The sequence below is a fragment of the Salvelinus namaycush genome, chromosome 38, assembly GCF_016432855.1.
Source record: "Salvelinus namaycush isolate Seneca chromosome 38, SaNama_1.0, whole genome shotgun sequence".
Lineage (NCBI taxonomy): Eukaryota > Metazoa > Chordata > Actinopteri > Salmoniformes > Salmonidae > Salvelinus > Salvelinus namaycush.
This window is the reverse complement of record NC_052344.1, coordinates 16,122,379-16,137,096: the sequence shown is the minus strand read 5'-3', so window position 1 is coordinate 16,137,096 and position 14,718 is coordinate 16,122,379. Positions and strand designations below refer to the sequence as shown.

Genomic DNA, 14,718 nt, shown 5'->3' with positions numbered 1-14,718 from the left:
TTCAATGTTTAGATTGGTTCATAACATGGCCATAACGATGTTACAGTTAAAAAATATATATATTGATAATTATTTTATTATAATATCAATTGCAGAGAAATAAGCTGAGCAAATTGATACCCCTGTCTTCACCAAAGCAATGCTACAGTTCAATACAATATTTCTGCACCTCATGGAACTATTTTTTCATGAAGCTCCTTTTCGCAACAGGACTGTGCTGGGAAAAGATTATGTGATTGTGATAAACAACTGAGAAGATTATGACAGAAGATTTGATAAAGACCTGTAATGAATCATGACAGAGTGACTGATGAAATATTTAAAATGTTTGTTTACATCTGAAGTCCTGGAACAAGGCGGAATCCGGTAGATAGAACATGAACAGGATATAGTTCACATCCCTCCTTTTCCCACATCCTCCTTTCAATATGATTAGATCATATCATTTGATCATAACCAAACACATTACATTATCAGAACAGTCATTTTGATTATACAATACAACTCAATAGAAAACATCCTTTCAATTTTCTGCCAAAAAGTGACTTGTGTTACAATATAAAATGATCAGTATATTACAGTATCTAAAAGAATGTGTCCACATGTCCATAACACTAGTTGTGCTGAGGTGTCCTGGGTGGAGGCGTCAGATCTTCTTGTATGGCCCTGAACAGCTGCAGCAGGGCGTCTCCCCACAGCGCCTTCTGGTGTTGGGAGGTGGTATGAGCCAGAGTCTGGGCAGTGTACACCATAGTAAGCACTGTGCGCTCAAAGTCCTCCCTGCTTAGGGCACCTCTGCGCTGGGACAGGTGGGAGGTCAGACGTCTGATCTCAGAGAGTCTCTTGGGCAGGACGTCCTCACAGATAACCTCCAGCTTTTGGACCCTCCTCAGAGACGCCAGCTCCTTGTCTGGGATCACGAAGGGCTTGTCCTCACCCTCGATCTGCAGGCCTGCCAGCAGGATCTAGAAGACAGACACAGTTGTATCAGATTCTTTACAGGTTCTATCAGATCCACTATTCAATTGTCTGTCATCTCAATACCTTCATGTTCTGAGATTGTTTGATTGATTTAATCAATTGACTGATTGAATGATTCAATCAACAGAGCAATTTCCCACACATAGTCAGGGTGAATCTCATCTCATGCACCACCAATGGTATAACTGGAACACAAGTCAAGCTCTTACCACCAGGGGTCATACAATACATTACAAAAGATGTTTGCTGCCTTATTCCTCTGTTGAATCGGACTAAACACTCAATAATTAAGACCTTAAAAATAAGTTTCCGTTCCTTCCATGTATAGAGGGACGATTTACCTTGAGTAACCCGACTCCCGTTGGAATCTATTCATGGATGCCAAGGGAAGTCAGGCTTCCCCTAAAAATTGTCCAATAATTGTTTTTATTTTTAAATGTATCTTTCGTGTCTGTCTTTCAGAATTTTACTTCAATTCGCAAGAGGCAGAATGCATCTCCCCAGAGAAAGCATTAAAGCGAGTGAAATTGCGCCCCTTTGTCTCTGTATGTATAGGCCATCTATCTGATGATGTCTGGTCAAAAATAGTTTGGCATTTGGCCTCCCTTGATAAAACAAAAGGATAAAATAAAAACCAACCAGTGTTGAGCTAAACTGTAAACGGTCCTGGCTCACCAAAAAAAGCATCAAGGGAAGCCAGTTTGGATTAGACTTTACTTCTATCACATCACATCGAGACTCAAACGTCATTGACAAAAACAACTTGAATTGTTGCATTTCGTTGTGTTCTTTTCCTTCGGTGGCTAGCTAGCTAAAATTGGCCCTTTCCTAAATTAGCCATCGATGGAGAAAGGGATTTGGACTTGTGGTTTTACTTAATTCACCATACTGGCAAATTATTATAACCGTGATTCTGATCCAAGGATAAATTCATACATTGTGCCCTTGACCTGAGAGGATGGAAGTTCAATATGTAGCTAGATGTAGAAGGTTAACTAGCTAATGTTGCCCATGAAAGGAAGTTAGGCTAGCGAGCAAGCATTTTAACTAGGTAGCCTAGGACAACAAAAAATAAAAACATGTACTGCATAATAGAGTCATAGACCGTTTCATCAACATGAAAGAGAGGAGAATGGCATTGGCAAATTGTTTTTTCTACTTTTTCTACTACTACACACACACACACACACACACAGAGAGAGAGAGAGAAAAATCTGAACCATGGAAAGCCACATCATATTTAGCTTACGTTGATTGGACTAAATAGTTTTTGGTGTCTTTTAGTTGTCACTGTATTAGACTAAGCATAGGTGATTTTATAATGTTGAAATGTTGAAGTTGAAATGGTGCTGGAATAGTGGAGGCAGCTCCTGTTTCTTTGCGACTTGTGGTAACTCTCCGTGGTTCTAAATCAATAGTTGTTTAGTAGTCCAGAAATGTCAGAAACGTTAATTTGCTTGACCATGCTGTAGTTCATGTAACTGTTTGTTACATTCAATATGCTTTGTGAACTTCACTGGACAGAGGTTGCGCTCTGGTTTTGTAATGATGAAACAAAGGTCTGGTTGAATTTATTCTGCCACTGTGTTTTCTTCTTGTCTCGGCCTTAGGCCTATATATCATGGTGTCAAGGCGTATGAACTAACAGGTTATAGAACAAACAACGCAATTACCACAACACATAGGTTGTAATATGTTTTTTTATCCTGTCTTGGTTTCCCCAGTGATTTTACCCACACACTGCTACTGATGACGACTGCTGACTGAGGCTTCAGCTTCCCTTTCCCAGTAGGTCAAAACTACGTTCCTGCTCCAACCATGACTCTCGTTGCCCAAGTTCAACTGTATGAAATTCAGAAAGTTTGAACCCATGAGGACTGTTCACTTTGCCTACAGCTTCTCTGCCTCTGCCCTTCCCACCTTCAACCTCAATTTCCCTGCAGCACGACGAGCAGTAGTACCCACAAGATTCACATCAAACAGGAAATGTTTCAGCTCTTCAATTAGTAGGAGAAGAGGAGTCAAACATTCAATAGGTCTTTAACTTTCACTTCTCTCTCTGAATGGAACTCTGAGGAGATACACACACCTACACACATAGATCCACTGCTGAAGACAAGAGCTCTCCAACTTTGCTTACTGCACACATACTTCTTGGTTTCCGTTGTTTGCTCAGCTATGTTCAGAGCTCTGTCATAACAAACTGTAGAAATGTAGCCTCTTCCCATACTGTATTGCCCAATTCCAAATCAGCCCTTAGACCCTATGCGCTCTCAGATCTCCATAAGTGCAATATGGGCCAATTTGATATTTGGCACTGACAAGGAGTCTCTGAAAGTCAAGAATTCTTCCCAAAAGCACAAGAGACGAGCTATCAGGTAATTTTGACTTGTTATGCCTAAGATATTTTATTTAGAAGCAATGGCGAATATAAAATCTTGAGTGGCATTGATTCTGATGCAGCATGTTTTGCTGCTACCCCACAAGATTCACAAACCTTGAATAACCTATAACCTCTGTGTCCATGTTTTCCACTTAAACATCAGAGCGGAGGATGGTTGAGTGGTATATGTCCAGACATAATGTTTGCTCCTTGGGCTCCAACATACCAGCTGTAATATGTGTGGATGAATCTGGGTTGTGCCCACAGTGGATATGGTCTGGCTCAACAACGAGAAGAAGCAGGGGCCTCTGGGATATGGAGTTCACTGTCAGAACATTATTAAGTATTAAAGACAAAACTATCTGAGAGGAGGTCTCTAGATGATCCATTGTGGGTCGGAGAGAAGAGCCAGACTGTTACAGACTGAGAGCCTGCAATACAACTTACATTTGTGGAAGATTTAACTTTATCTGACAACAATCTTCTTGTTTCCATGTAACATTCACAATGAGTTAAATCCCCTTTAAGCCCATTAATGTAATTTCAGCAGAGCTGGCTATTTTCGACTCACCTCAAACAGCAGGTTAACATCTTCCACAGAGTTCTGGAAGGTGGGGTTGACCAATGAGTGTGTTCCACGCTTCACTCTAAAAGCTGATGGGTAAAGGGCTGGAGAGAAAGGAGAGAGAAAGTGAGAAGAGGAGAGATAGCATTTTGAGTAGTTGAATGACTCATTAAACCAATGGCAAACAAAAGAAGGCCTGAAATACAATAGATCCAGAATTTCCCGTTGAGCGGGTGAATATGGTTGCCGTTGTTGAGACCAGGAGGTCAGTCAAACTCAGCACACGTTGCAGTATTTACGCAGTGGCATAGGTCTACAGTATACAATATAGTCAAATACATTGACACAGTGGCTATAGGTCATGTAAAATCCTACACTTACTGCATACTGTAAACATGTCTACGTAGGTTAAACTATCTAGCCCCAGGTTTGTGGGAGACAACTAGGGTGTAAACTGCAGCAGATGTCCCTATGTGAAACCGGGTGAAAACCTTTAAACCTCTGACACCGGTAATCTCAGGTATGTCCCACGTTATAGATGCCCCCTCTTTTCAAAGAGCCAGGTGTGTCTATAGGGCATAGGCTATAGGGTAGGGTGGTCAGATTTCAAAGTGTCAGGGCACATGTGCCGCAGCAGGCCTGAGAGTTCAGGAGCTGTGGTCTGCTCCTCATAAAAGCCCTCTCTCTCAGCCTTCAGGACCGCAGACTAAGGCAGCTCTGTCATTTATAAGGGGAGCTAACCAGGAGCAGAAGCAGAGAAACACCTGGACACAAGCTTACTGGGTTCCAACCTTGGTCTCTTGCATACCACAAGACTGCTGAGCTAAAGGCAGCTCCTGAGCTAAATGCAGCTCAGGCAGGTATTCTGATCTCAGATGAGACCATTCACTGAACCACCTCCTTCACACCTATTATTTCACCTGTAGGGGAGATGTAGTAGTTATTATATCTACAAATGATTCGCCTGTTTTCTCAAAAATGACCTAGGCGTGATTAACATTAAGTGAGATAATGGGGCTTTGAGCGGCTTCTTTCAACAGTGTTTTCTCTGTATTACTCTGAGCTTCTTAACAGTGAGGGGATGATTTGAGGCAGAAGTCACAGTAGTGACATGGTAATACCCTTCACCAGTTTGAGAGACAGCTACAGTACATAGAGACATTCTTGTGGTCAAGTATTTGACCTCAACAGAAAAATATGACACATTGAGAAATGTTGTTAACATGACCTAGAGACGACCCAGCCCAACCCAAAGAAAGTTTGGTGCATGCAACATCTCTCCCTCAATACGTTATTTGCTTTCTTTTCCATTACAGCACTGAATACCTGGCAGGGACTGTTTTGAAAGTACAGGGCCATGTGCTTTTGGGTTGAAGGGTCAGGTACAGACAGACAAGGTCCAAATAAGTAGCCTGATTGGAAGTCGGAGCATGTATGAAGTGGACACAAACAGACCATCGATCATGCAGTGCTTCAGTCTGTCTGAGGAATGCCTGGGCCCTGGACAGAACAGAAAGGTCATGGTAGGAACACAGCGTGTGTCACGGCTGTCTAGCTCTTCCTCCTCCTCGGACGAGGAGAGGAGAGAAGGATCGGAAGACCAAAATGCAGCGAGGTGTGATGACATATTGAATGTATTTAAAGACGAAGACGAACACGAAAAACACTTGGAAAATTACAAAATAACAAAACGACGTAGACAGACCTGAACATGGAACTTACATAACTACACGAAGAACTCACGAACAGGAACAGACTACATCAAACGAACGAACAAACGAAACAGTCCCGTGTGGTGCGCAGACACAGACACGGAAGACAATCACCCACAAACAAACAGTGTGAACAGCCAACCTATATATGGTTCTCAATCAGAGGAAAACGTAAAACACCTGTCCCTGATTGAGAACCATATAAGGCTAATTACAAACGACCTAAACATAGAAACACAAAACATAGAATGCCCACCCCAACTCACGCCCTGACCAACTAAACACATACAAAAATAACATAAAACAGGTCAGGAACGTGACAGAACCCCCCCCTCAAGGTGCGAACTCCGGACGCACCACCAAAAGTCTAGGGGAGGGTCTGGGTGGGCATCTGTCCACGGTGGCGGCTCAGGCTCTGGGCGTGGTTCCCACCCCACCATAGTCACTACCCGCTTTCGTACCCGCTTTCGTAGCCTCCTCCAAATGGCCACCCTCCAAATTAACCCCACTGGATTAAGGGGCAGCACCGGACTAAGTGGCAGCACCGGACTAAGGGGCAGCACCGGACTAAGGGGCAGCACCGGACTAATGGGTAGCACCGGACTAAGGGGCAGCACCGGACTAAGGGGCAGCACCGGACTAAGGGGCAGCACCGGACTAAGGGGCAGCACCGGACTAAGGGGCAGCACCAGGATAAGGGGCAGCACCAGGATAAGGGGCAGCACCAGGATAAGGGGCAGCTCCGGACTGAGGGACGGCAGCTCCGGACTGGCTGGCGGATCCTGGCTGGCTGGCGGATCCTGGCTGGCTGGCTCTGGCGGATCCTGGCTGGATGACGGCTCTGGCGGATCCTGGCTGGATGACGGCTCTGGCGGATCCTGGCTGGATGACGGCTCTGGCGGATCCTGGCTGGATGACGGCTCTGGCGGATCCTGGCTGGATGACGGCTCTGGCGGATCCTGGCTGGATGACGGCTCTGGCTGGTCATGGCTCGCTGACGGCTCTGGCTGGTCATGGCTCGCTGACGGCTTTGGCTGGTCATGGCTGGATGACGGCTCTGGCTGGTCATGGCTCGCTGACGGCTCTGGCTGGTCATGGCTTGCTGATGGCTCTGGCTGGTCATGGCTCGCTGACGGCTCTGGCTGATCCGGTCTGGCGGAAGGCTCTGGCTGATCCGGTCTGGCGGAAGGCTCTGGCTGATCCGGTCTGGCGGAAGGCTCTGGCTGATCCGGTCTGGCGGAAGGCTCTGGCTGATCCGGTCTGGCAGAAGGCTTTGGCTGCTCCTGTCTGGCGGAAGGCTCTAGCGGCTCCTGTCTGGCGGAAGGCTCTAGCGGCTCCTGTCTGGCGGAAGGCTCTGTAGGCTCATGGCAGACGGGCGGCTTTGCAGGCTCATGGCAGACGGGCGGCTTTGAAGGCTCAATACAGACGGGCAGTTCATGCGGCGCTTGGCAGACGGACAGTTCAGACGGCGTTGGGCAGACGGGCAGTTCAGGCGCCGTTGGGCAGACGGGCAGTTCAGGCGCCGTTGGGCAGACGGGCAGTTCAGGCGCCGTTGGGCAGACGGGCAGTTCAGGCGCCTCTGGGCAGACGGCAGACTCTGGCCGGCTGAGACGCACTATAGGCCTGGTGCGTGGTACCGGAACTGGAGGTACCGGGCTGAGGGCACGCACCTCAGGGCGAGTGCGGGGAGAAGGAACAGTGCGCACAGGGCTCTGGAGACGCACAGGAAGCCTGGTGCGTGGTGTAGGCACTGGTGGTACTGGGCTGGAGCGGGGAGGTGGCGCCGGAAATACCGGACCGTGCAGGCGTACTGGCTCCCTTGAGCACTGAGCCTGCCCAACCTTACCTGGTTGTATACTCCCCGTCGCCCGACCAGTGCGGGGAGGTGGAATAACCCGCACCGGGCTATGTAGGCGAACCGGGGACACCATGCGTAAGGCTGGTGCCATGTAAGCCGGCCCGAGGAGACGCACTGGTGGCCAGATATGTAGGGCCGGCTTCATGACATCCGGCTCAATACTCAATCTAGCCCTGCCAGTGCGGGGAGGTGGAATAACCCGCACCGGGCTATGCACACGTACAGGAGACACCGTGCGCTCTACTGCGTAACACGGTGTCTGCCCGTACTCTCGCTCTCCACGGTAAGTACAGGGAGTAGGCGCAGGTTTCCTACCTGACTTCGCCACTCTCCCTTTAAGCCCCCCCCCCGGTTTACTCACAGGCTTCCTACCGCGTCGTCGTGCTGCCTCCATTCGCCGGTATCCCTCCTCGCACTGCGCCAGAGAATCCCAGGCGGGCTCCGGCACTCGCCCTGGGTCGATCGACCACCTGTCGATCTCCTCCCACGTAGTGTAGCCCAGATCCTTTTCCTGCTTCCGCGCTAGCTCCTCATATCGCCGCCTCTCTGCTTTCGCTGCCTCCAGCTCAGCTTTGGGGCGGCGATATTCTCCTGGTTGAGCCCAGGGTCCCTTTCCGTCCAATATTTCCTCCCATGTCCACGAGTCCTGGTTACTTTGTTGCGCTCTCCCACGCCGCTTGGTCTTTGGTGGGTGGGTGATTCTGTCACGGCTGTCTAGCTCTTCCTCCTCCTCGGACGAGGAGAGGAGAGAAGGATCGGAAGACCAAAATGCAGCGAGGTGTGATGACATATTGAATGTATTTAAAGACGAACACGAACACGAAAAACACTTGGAAAATTACAAAATAACAAAACGACGTAGACAGACCTGAACATGGACCTTACATAACTACACGAAGAACTCACGAACAGGAACAGACTACATCAAACGAACGAACAAACGAAACAGTCCCGTGTGGTGCGCAGACACAGACACGGAAGACAATCACCCACAAACAAACAGTATGAACAGCCAACCTATATATGGTTCTCAATCAGAGGAAAACGTAAAACACCTGTCCCTGATTGAGAACCATATAAGGCTAATTACAAACGACCTAAACATAGAAACACAAAACATAGAATGCCCACCCCAACTCACGCCCTGACCAACTAAACACATACAAAAATAACATAAAACAGGTCAGGAACGTGACAGTGTGACTAAGGGGAAAATTACGTTTTTCTCCCAATAGTTCAGAGTTCAACGCTGTTGTGACTAAGCTTTATGAAACATAACACGGAGGGCTACTGTTTGTCCATACTTTACACCATAGTTTACTCATTCTCTCATAGAATGTCACTCTCTGGCAGGTGTTGTATCTATCTGAGCTTGGTTAGATTCCCTACTACTGTAGAACGTGCTCTTGTTACTAATCTAAGCCAGATATCCAATCCCTGTACAGTAATCTGCTGTTTGAGCCAAGAGAAATATAGGCTCACTGAGCTTAATGAGGGTCATAGTTTAAACATTGGCCCTCTCAATGGAAACTGATCAGGAATCAGCTTCTGGTCAACTGACACCCAGCACAATTCCACCCACTGTTCTCCGACTGTACTCCTTATGGAATCTGATCCAAGACCAGCTCTTGCTACTCCCAGTCCCCCTCCACTGTACTTCTAACCGTCCCGCCACCAAGGCCTCACACTCTCGACAGGACAACACTTGCCACATTCTCCCAATTCAGAAACAGGGTTAAATAAGCAGCGTTGGAATGTATAAGCATACAGAACACACCCATAGGGACAACAACTTTTATTGGCACAGAGCCAGTGTGAACAGTGAGGTTATGAGGTCTATGAGGTTCATTTCCATGCTTCGTTTTCCATGAATCATTTGATGTTAAGGTGATGCTGTACCACTGTGGAGATATTAGCTCCAAAATGGCTGCTCCAACCAGCCAGCAATATGTATGTGTTTCACCACTAGTTGCACAGGCGCAATACATGCAGCAGCTGCGAGGAATGCCAGACATTGCCGTCATCGTTTTCACCCAGATTTGGGCTGATTCAGTATGTATTGGAAAGCCTAAGCCCCAATGTTGACTTTTATCCAGCAGCACATCCTTTCCTGATGCCTTCCAGTGTGTATCTATAAGTGGAGGTTGGTGGAGCTGGAATTCCACACAGAGATGATAAGTTGAGTCCACTGTGTTAAGCTCGAGTCAGAAGTGAAGAACAGGAGGGAACCTTCTTTCCACCTCAGCAGAACAACAGCAACACAAAGAAACATCTATGTGCAATGCCCATGTGATGTGTAACCTTGCCTGAGACCTGAAGACTCGTGTAATGTCTAGGCTTTAGCTCAGCGGGCCAACACAGTCGTCTGATGCACAGTAGACTCGGTTTCCGAATCTAGCCGATCACATATGGAATAAGTGGTTGCTGGTTTAACCTGTTTGGGCTGAAGGGGCAGTATTGAGTAGCCAGATAAAAGGTGCCCATTTCAAAAAGGCCTCGTACTCAATTCTTGCTCGTACAATATGCATATTATTATTACTATTGGATAGAAAACACTCTCTAGTTTCTAAAACCGTTTGAATTATATCTGTGAGTGAAACGGAACTCATTCTGCAGCAAACTTCCTGACAGGAAGTGGAAAGTCTGAAATTGAGGCTCTGTTCCAGGGGCTGCCTATTATAGTCCATGTTATTTATTAGTTTAGATGCACTTCATACGTCTTCCACTAGATGTCGACAAGGAGTAAGAGAAGAAATGGAGTGCGTAACTTGATCTGGAGTCGAATTACAGCCCTTGGAATGACGTGTCCTCCATTTTCTGTTTTCTGGACGGCGCGAAGAGGGACATGGATTTGCCTTTTGAAAAGCTGTCGTTTTAGGCGACTACTATCTCCGGCTTTGATTTTATTTGATACATGTGACCATATCATCGTAAAGTATGTTTTTTCAATATAGTTTCATCAGATTATTGAACATTTTTCGGGAGTTTTGCCGTGTTCCGTTCTCTGACTTGACGTTGGAGAGATCCGTGTCACTTGGCTAGTGCGCGTGCTAATTCAAGAGGGAAAGAGTCCGTTCTAATTCCAAACAACGACTGTTCTGGACAAAGGACACCTTGTCCAACATTCTGATGAAAGATCAGCAAAAGTAAGAAACATTTTATGATGCTATTTCATATATCTGTCGAACTGTGTACTAGTCGTGGGCGTCCAACGTTTTGGGTACTCTAGCTATACCGAAGCTGCATATCGTAATGAAGTTATTTTTAGAATTCTAACACTGCGATTTCATTAAGAACTAATGGATCTATCATTTCCTATACAACATGTATTTTTTAGTTATGTTTATGAATAGCTATTTGGTCAGAATATGTGTGTCAGAAAAAGTGTCAGGAAAAATCCGGACGTAGTGGGGAAAAGTAGCTAAGTTAGCACAATGTGTAACCATTGATTTCAGCTCTAAATATGCACATTTTCGAACAAAACATAAGTGTATGTATAACCTGATGTTATAGGACTGTCATCTGAGGAAGAAAATCAAGGTTAGTCAAAAATTATATTTCTTTTGCCTGTTTGTTACGATCGCTTACTTTTGCTACTGGGAAATTGCTTGTGTTTTTGGCTATTGTGGCTACGCTAATATAACGCTATATTGTGTTTTCGCTGTAAAACACTTGATAAATCGGAAATATTGTCTGGAATCACAAGATGCCTGTCTTTCAATTGCTGTACACTATGTATTTTTCAGAAATGTTTTATGATGAGTATTTAGTTATTTGGCGTTGGTGTCTGTAATTATTATGGCTGCTTTCGGTGCAATTTCTGACTGTAGCTGCAATGTAAACTATGATTTATACCTGAAATATGCACATTTTTCTAACAAAACATATGCTATACAATAAATATGTTATCAGACTGTCATCTGATGAAGTTGTTTCTTGGTTAGTGGCTATTTATATCTTTATTTGGTCGAATTTGTGATAGCTACTGATGGAGTAAAAAACTGATGGAGTAAAAAAAAGTGGTGTCTTTTGCTAACGTGGTTAGCTAATAGATTTACATATTGTGTCTTCCCTGTAAAACATTTTAAAAATCGGACATGTTGGCTGGATTCACAAGATGTGTACCTTTCATATGCTGTATTGGACTTGTTAATGTGTGAAAGTTAAATATTTAAAAAAATATATATTTTGAATTTCGCGCCCTGCACTTTGAGCTGGCTGTTGTCATAAGTGTATCGGCGTCGGGCTTGCAGCCATATTAAAGTGGATGATCCACCTATGAAAGCAGATCTCAGTTTTCAAAGCTATGAGCTAGAAGAAACCAATCATCGCTCGTGCTTCTCAGCCCACTGTAGCGCTAGACTAAATAATCAGTGTTTGCAAGACTAAATAATCAGTGTTTGCTAGGACACTGTCCCCTGTGTCCTCACAAACAAGCAGGGAACTTGTATCTCCCTCTAAGCACTTGCAATGAGCCAGGGGAAAACACAAAGCCATTAATTACAAGCAGTGCTAAATGGCCCTGGCTGGAATTGTGTCGTGATTTGAGAAAAGCAGCAAAAACAGAGGTCACTGTCCTCCAGGTTTACAGTAATGGTTATTTGGATTAAAGTCAGAGCCAAAACCAAAATCAGGAACATTTCCCATACTACAACTGATGAATGATGTTTGCTTAACCAGTTTACACATTTGCATTGTGATGTCTAAAGTGATATTTTCCACAGAATACACACACTCTGGAGCAAGCTAAGTATATGTCCTAATTAGAACTTTCCCAGTGGACCGAAGACCTGAGAGCTCCAAATATGGGACAAGATATGTCTCAATATTGAAGGGATAACAATACATCAAGTCAGATATGCAGATGTTCTTCCAAGCTGCTACAGTCAAAACAGCTGGGGAAGAATTGGGGAGCAGTCAGAGGGACACAGTGGGCCAGAGACAGTCACATGGGCTACGCTTACAGTTTGTCCCCTATTCTAAATCACTGTCTGTCTGTCCCCTCTATCAAATCATAAATATGCAGATGTGGTCTTTAGGGGTGATCTGACGTTCAATAGCCATACAGTAGATAAGCTTAGTACTAGTATGACATGGATGTAATAATGTAAGAATATTTTCAGAATGGATACTGAGACACATGACTGATTGACAGACCAGTTTCCCCGCTGGGACTAATAAAGTTTGTATTATTTTATCTGATCATGTCAGGCTCGTATCCACACAGACACATCATGCATATGACTGGATCTCATCTGCCAGCAAAGACCTGAGCTAAGTCGCGTTTCCTGAGGCAGGTTCAACATCATGTGACTGATTCAGTGATTTCCATTGAAATCCACCCTCCTACATTCCTTCATTTAGAGGGATCTATTTTCGGCCGTCGACATTTCTAAGGAACCAAACATTGACGTGTGTGGAAGGGAGGGAGGGAGGGAGGGAAAATGTATGAATGTGGATCCAAATGTTTGGATCCAATTACAAGAAGGCACGTGAAGTTGTTATTCGCTGTGAACTTTGTTGAAAGATATTCAGAAAATATCATTGCTCTCCTTCTCGTCAGCACAATCATATACATACAGGAGACTAACACCCACAGCCTTGCCAAAGCAAACAAAACATTTGTCTTTTCTTCAATAACATTAAATCTCATAAAAGTCTGCAAACATTGTTTTTTGCCTACTTAACTCCACATAAATAATCTATTTGGCAGCAAAACGTTCAGTTATAATAACACACAACGATACTTAATACATAACCATATTGTATATTTTTTCCTTTGATTCCAAAATGCAGTTCATTCCATCTTATTGCTCTTAGTTCTGAGAACGTCTACACAACAACCATTAACTTTCTATAAACGTGCCTATGTTGACACCTGAAACTGACCTGAAGTCAGCCTAAACTCTGTGAAGTACTCAGGTGTCCTACCTTTCCTCCAGTGTTGAGCAGCAGCCAGATACAGCTGGCAGTAGAACACAGTGATGAGTAGACCCCACCAATGCATCATGCTGACTCTCGGCCCAGCACACATACACTGACACTGCCTGTCGTCTGTCTGTCTCCCTGGGATCCGAATGTGAGTCAGTCACCAGCCAATCAAAGCAGCCAGCCAGGCCCCAGCTGGAGAGAGCTGTGTACAAACAACCATCAGGAGAATGAGGTAAGAACGCTGACTGGAGCACTGCTAAACCACTTCATATGCAACTGCTTCATCCTTTCCTCTCCACCACTCTGTCTGTTTCTCTGTTTCTCTCTCTCCCCCCCTTCCCTATCTCTGCCTCCCCCCTCTCTCTGTCTGTGACTGAGTGCTGAGTTCTCTCTGGCCAGGCTGTCTGGGCTGTCATCTGGAAGTCATCAAGACCCAGGGAATGGCTGCTCTGTTAGTGGCTGGCCTGCCGCTCACTGTGCTACTGGCTGAGGCAGAGCTGACACCAGACTGACTGCAGCTGGTCTACAACCTGTAAAACCTGTCCAGTATCATCATCATCATCATCATCATCATCATCATCATCATCATCATCATCATCATCATCATCGTGGTCACAGTCGTTTCCAATATGGTTTCCATCAGCATTAGCATGATGGTCATCATGGTCATATTGTAACCTCGTCCCCAGACTTATTGCTACCTCACACAGAGACAACGATGGTGGCTGAGACTATCACCACTGTGAGGAATACCACGTCTCCATCATCATCGTCATCTTCATCTTCATTATCATCATACTCGGTCTTAGAATCCACCTGCATGCCACATATTGTATACACAGTAAGTGTCTGACAGCTTCATCACAGACAAGAGTAAAACACCAATATCTGCCCACTTCAAATACATCCACTCCACATACAATAGACTACAGTGCAGTATAGCATTTCAGGGTTCTCTTCGTCTCTCCATTGTCCTCTCAACAGTTTCTGTTCTCTTTGTAGTCACATGATGTCAGTTACAATAACATTCAAAACTCTCGCTACCAGGGCCAAGGCGCATAGTGGTTTGCTCAGGAATCCAGGGGCTTTGCTTTGGTTGGCCTGTCCTCTGAGATGAAGGCAGGGAATAAAGGAAAATAACTGGAAAAACCAAACGATTTCAGAAACGAGTCTGCTATTATTAAATAGAATTACACCATTCTACCTTAGCTTACTGACTGTGGATGACACATGTTTTTGCAGTATGTATTTCAGAGCTCAACCAATATCGGCTATATCAGTACCCTAC

The 14,718-nt window shown here is 45.3% G+C and overlaps 1 protein-coding gene across 1 annotated transcript; it reads right to left on the bottom strand.

Annotated features, from left to right (window-relative positions):
• Positions 1 to 109: 109 nt before the first annotated feature.
• On the bottom strand, positions 110 to 13,715 carry LOC120032309 (protein FAM180A-like). The gene is made up of 3 exons (XM_038978340.1): positions 13,431 to 13,715; positions 3,936 to 4,033; positions 110 to 965 (listed from the first exon to the last, which is right to left on the bottom strand). The coding sequence occupies exons 1-3, from the start codon at positions 13,531 to 13,533 to the stop codon at positions 615 to 617; spliced, it is 552 nt and encodes a 183-aa protein (XP_038834268.1). The 5' UTR covers positions 13,534 to 13,715; the 3' UTR covers positions 110 to 614.
• Positions 13,716 to 14,718: the final 1,003 nt, after the last annotated feature.

Bases quoted from the DNA above. Each gene is read 5' to 3' on its own strand.
- LOC120032309 (XM_038978340.1), bottom strand. From the start codon at position 13,533: ATGTGTGCTGGGCCGAGAGTCAGCATGATGCATTGGTGGGGTCTACTC. The intron at 4,034-13,430 runs GTAGGACACCTG...CTTTCTCTCCAG, and splicing joins TGCTCAACACTGGAGGAAAG to CCCTTTACCCATCAGCTTTT. The intron at 966-3,935 runs GTGAGTCGAAAA...TCTGTCTTCTAG, and splicing joins ATGTTAACCTGCTGTTTGAG to ATCCTGCTGGCAGGCCTGCA.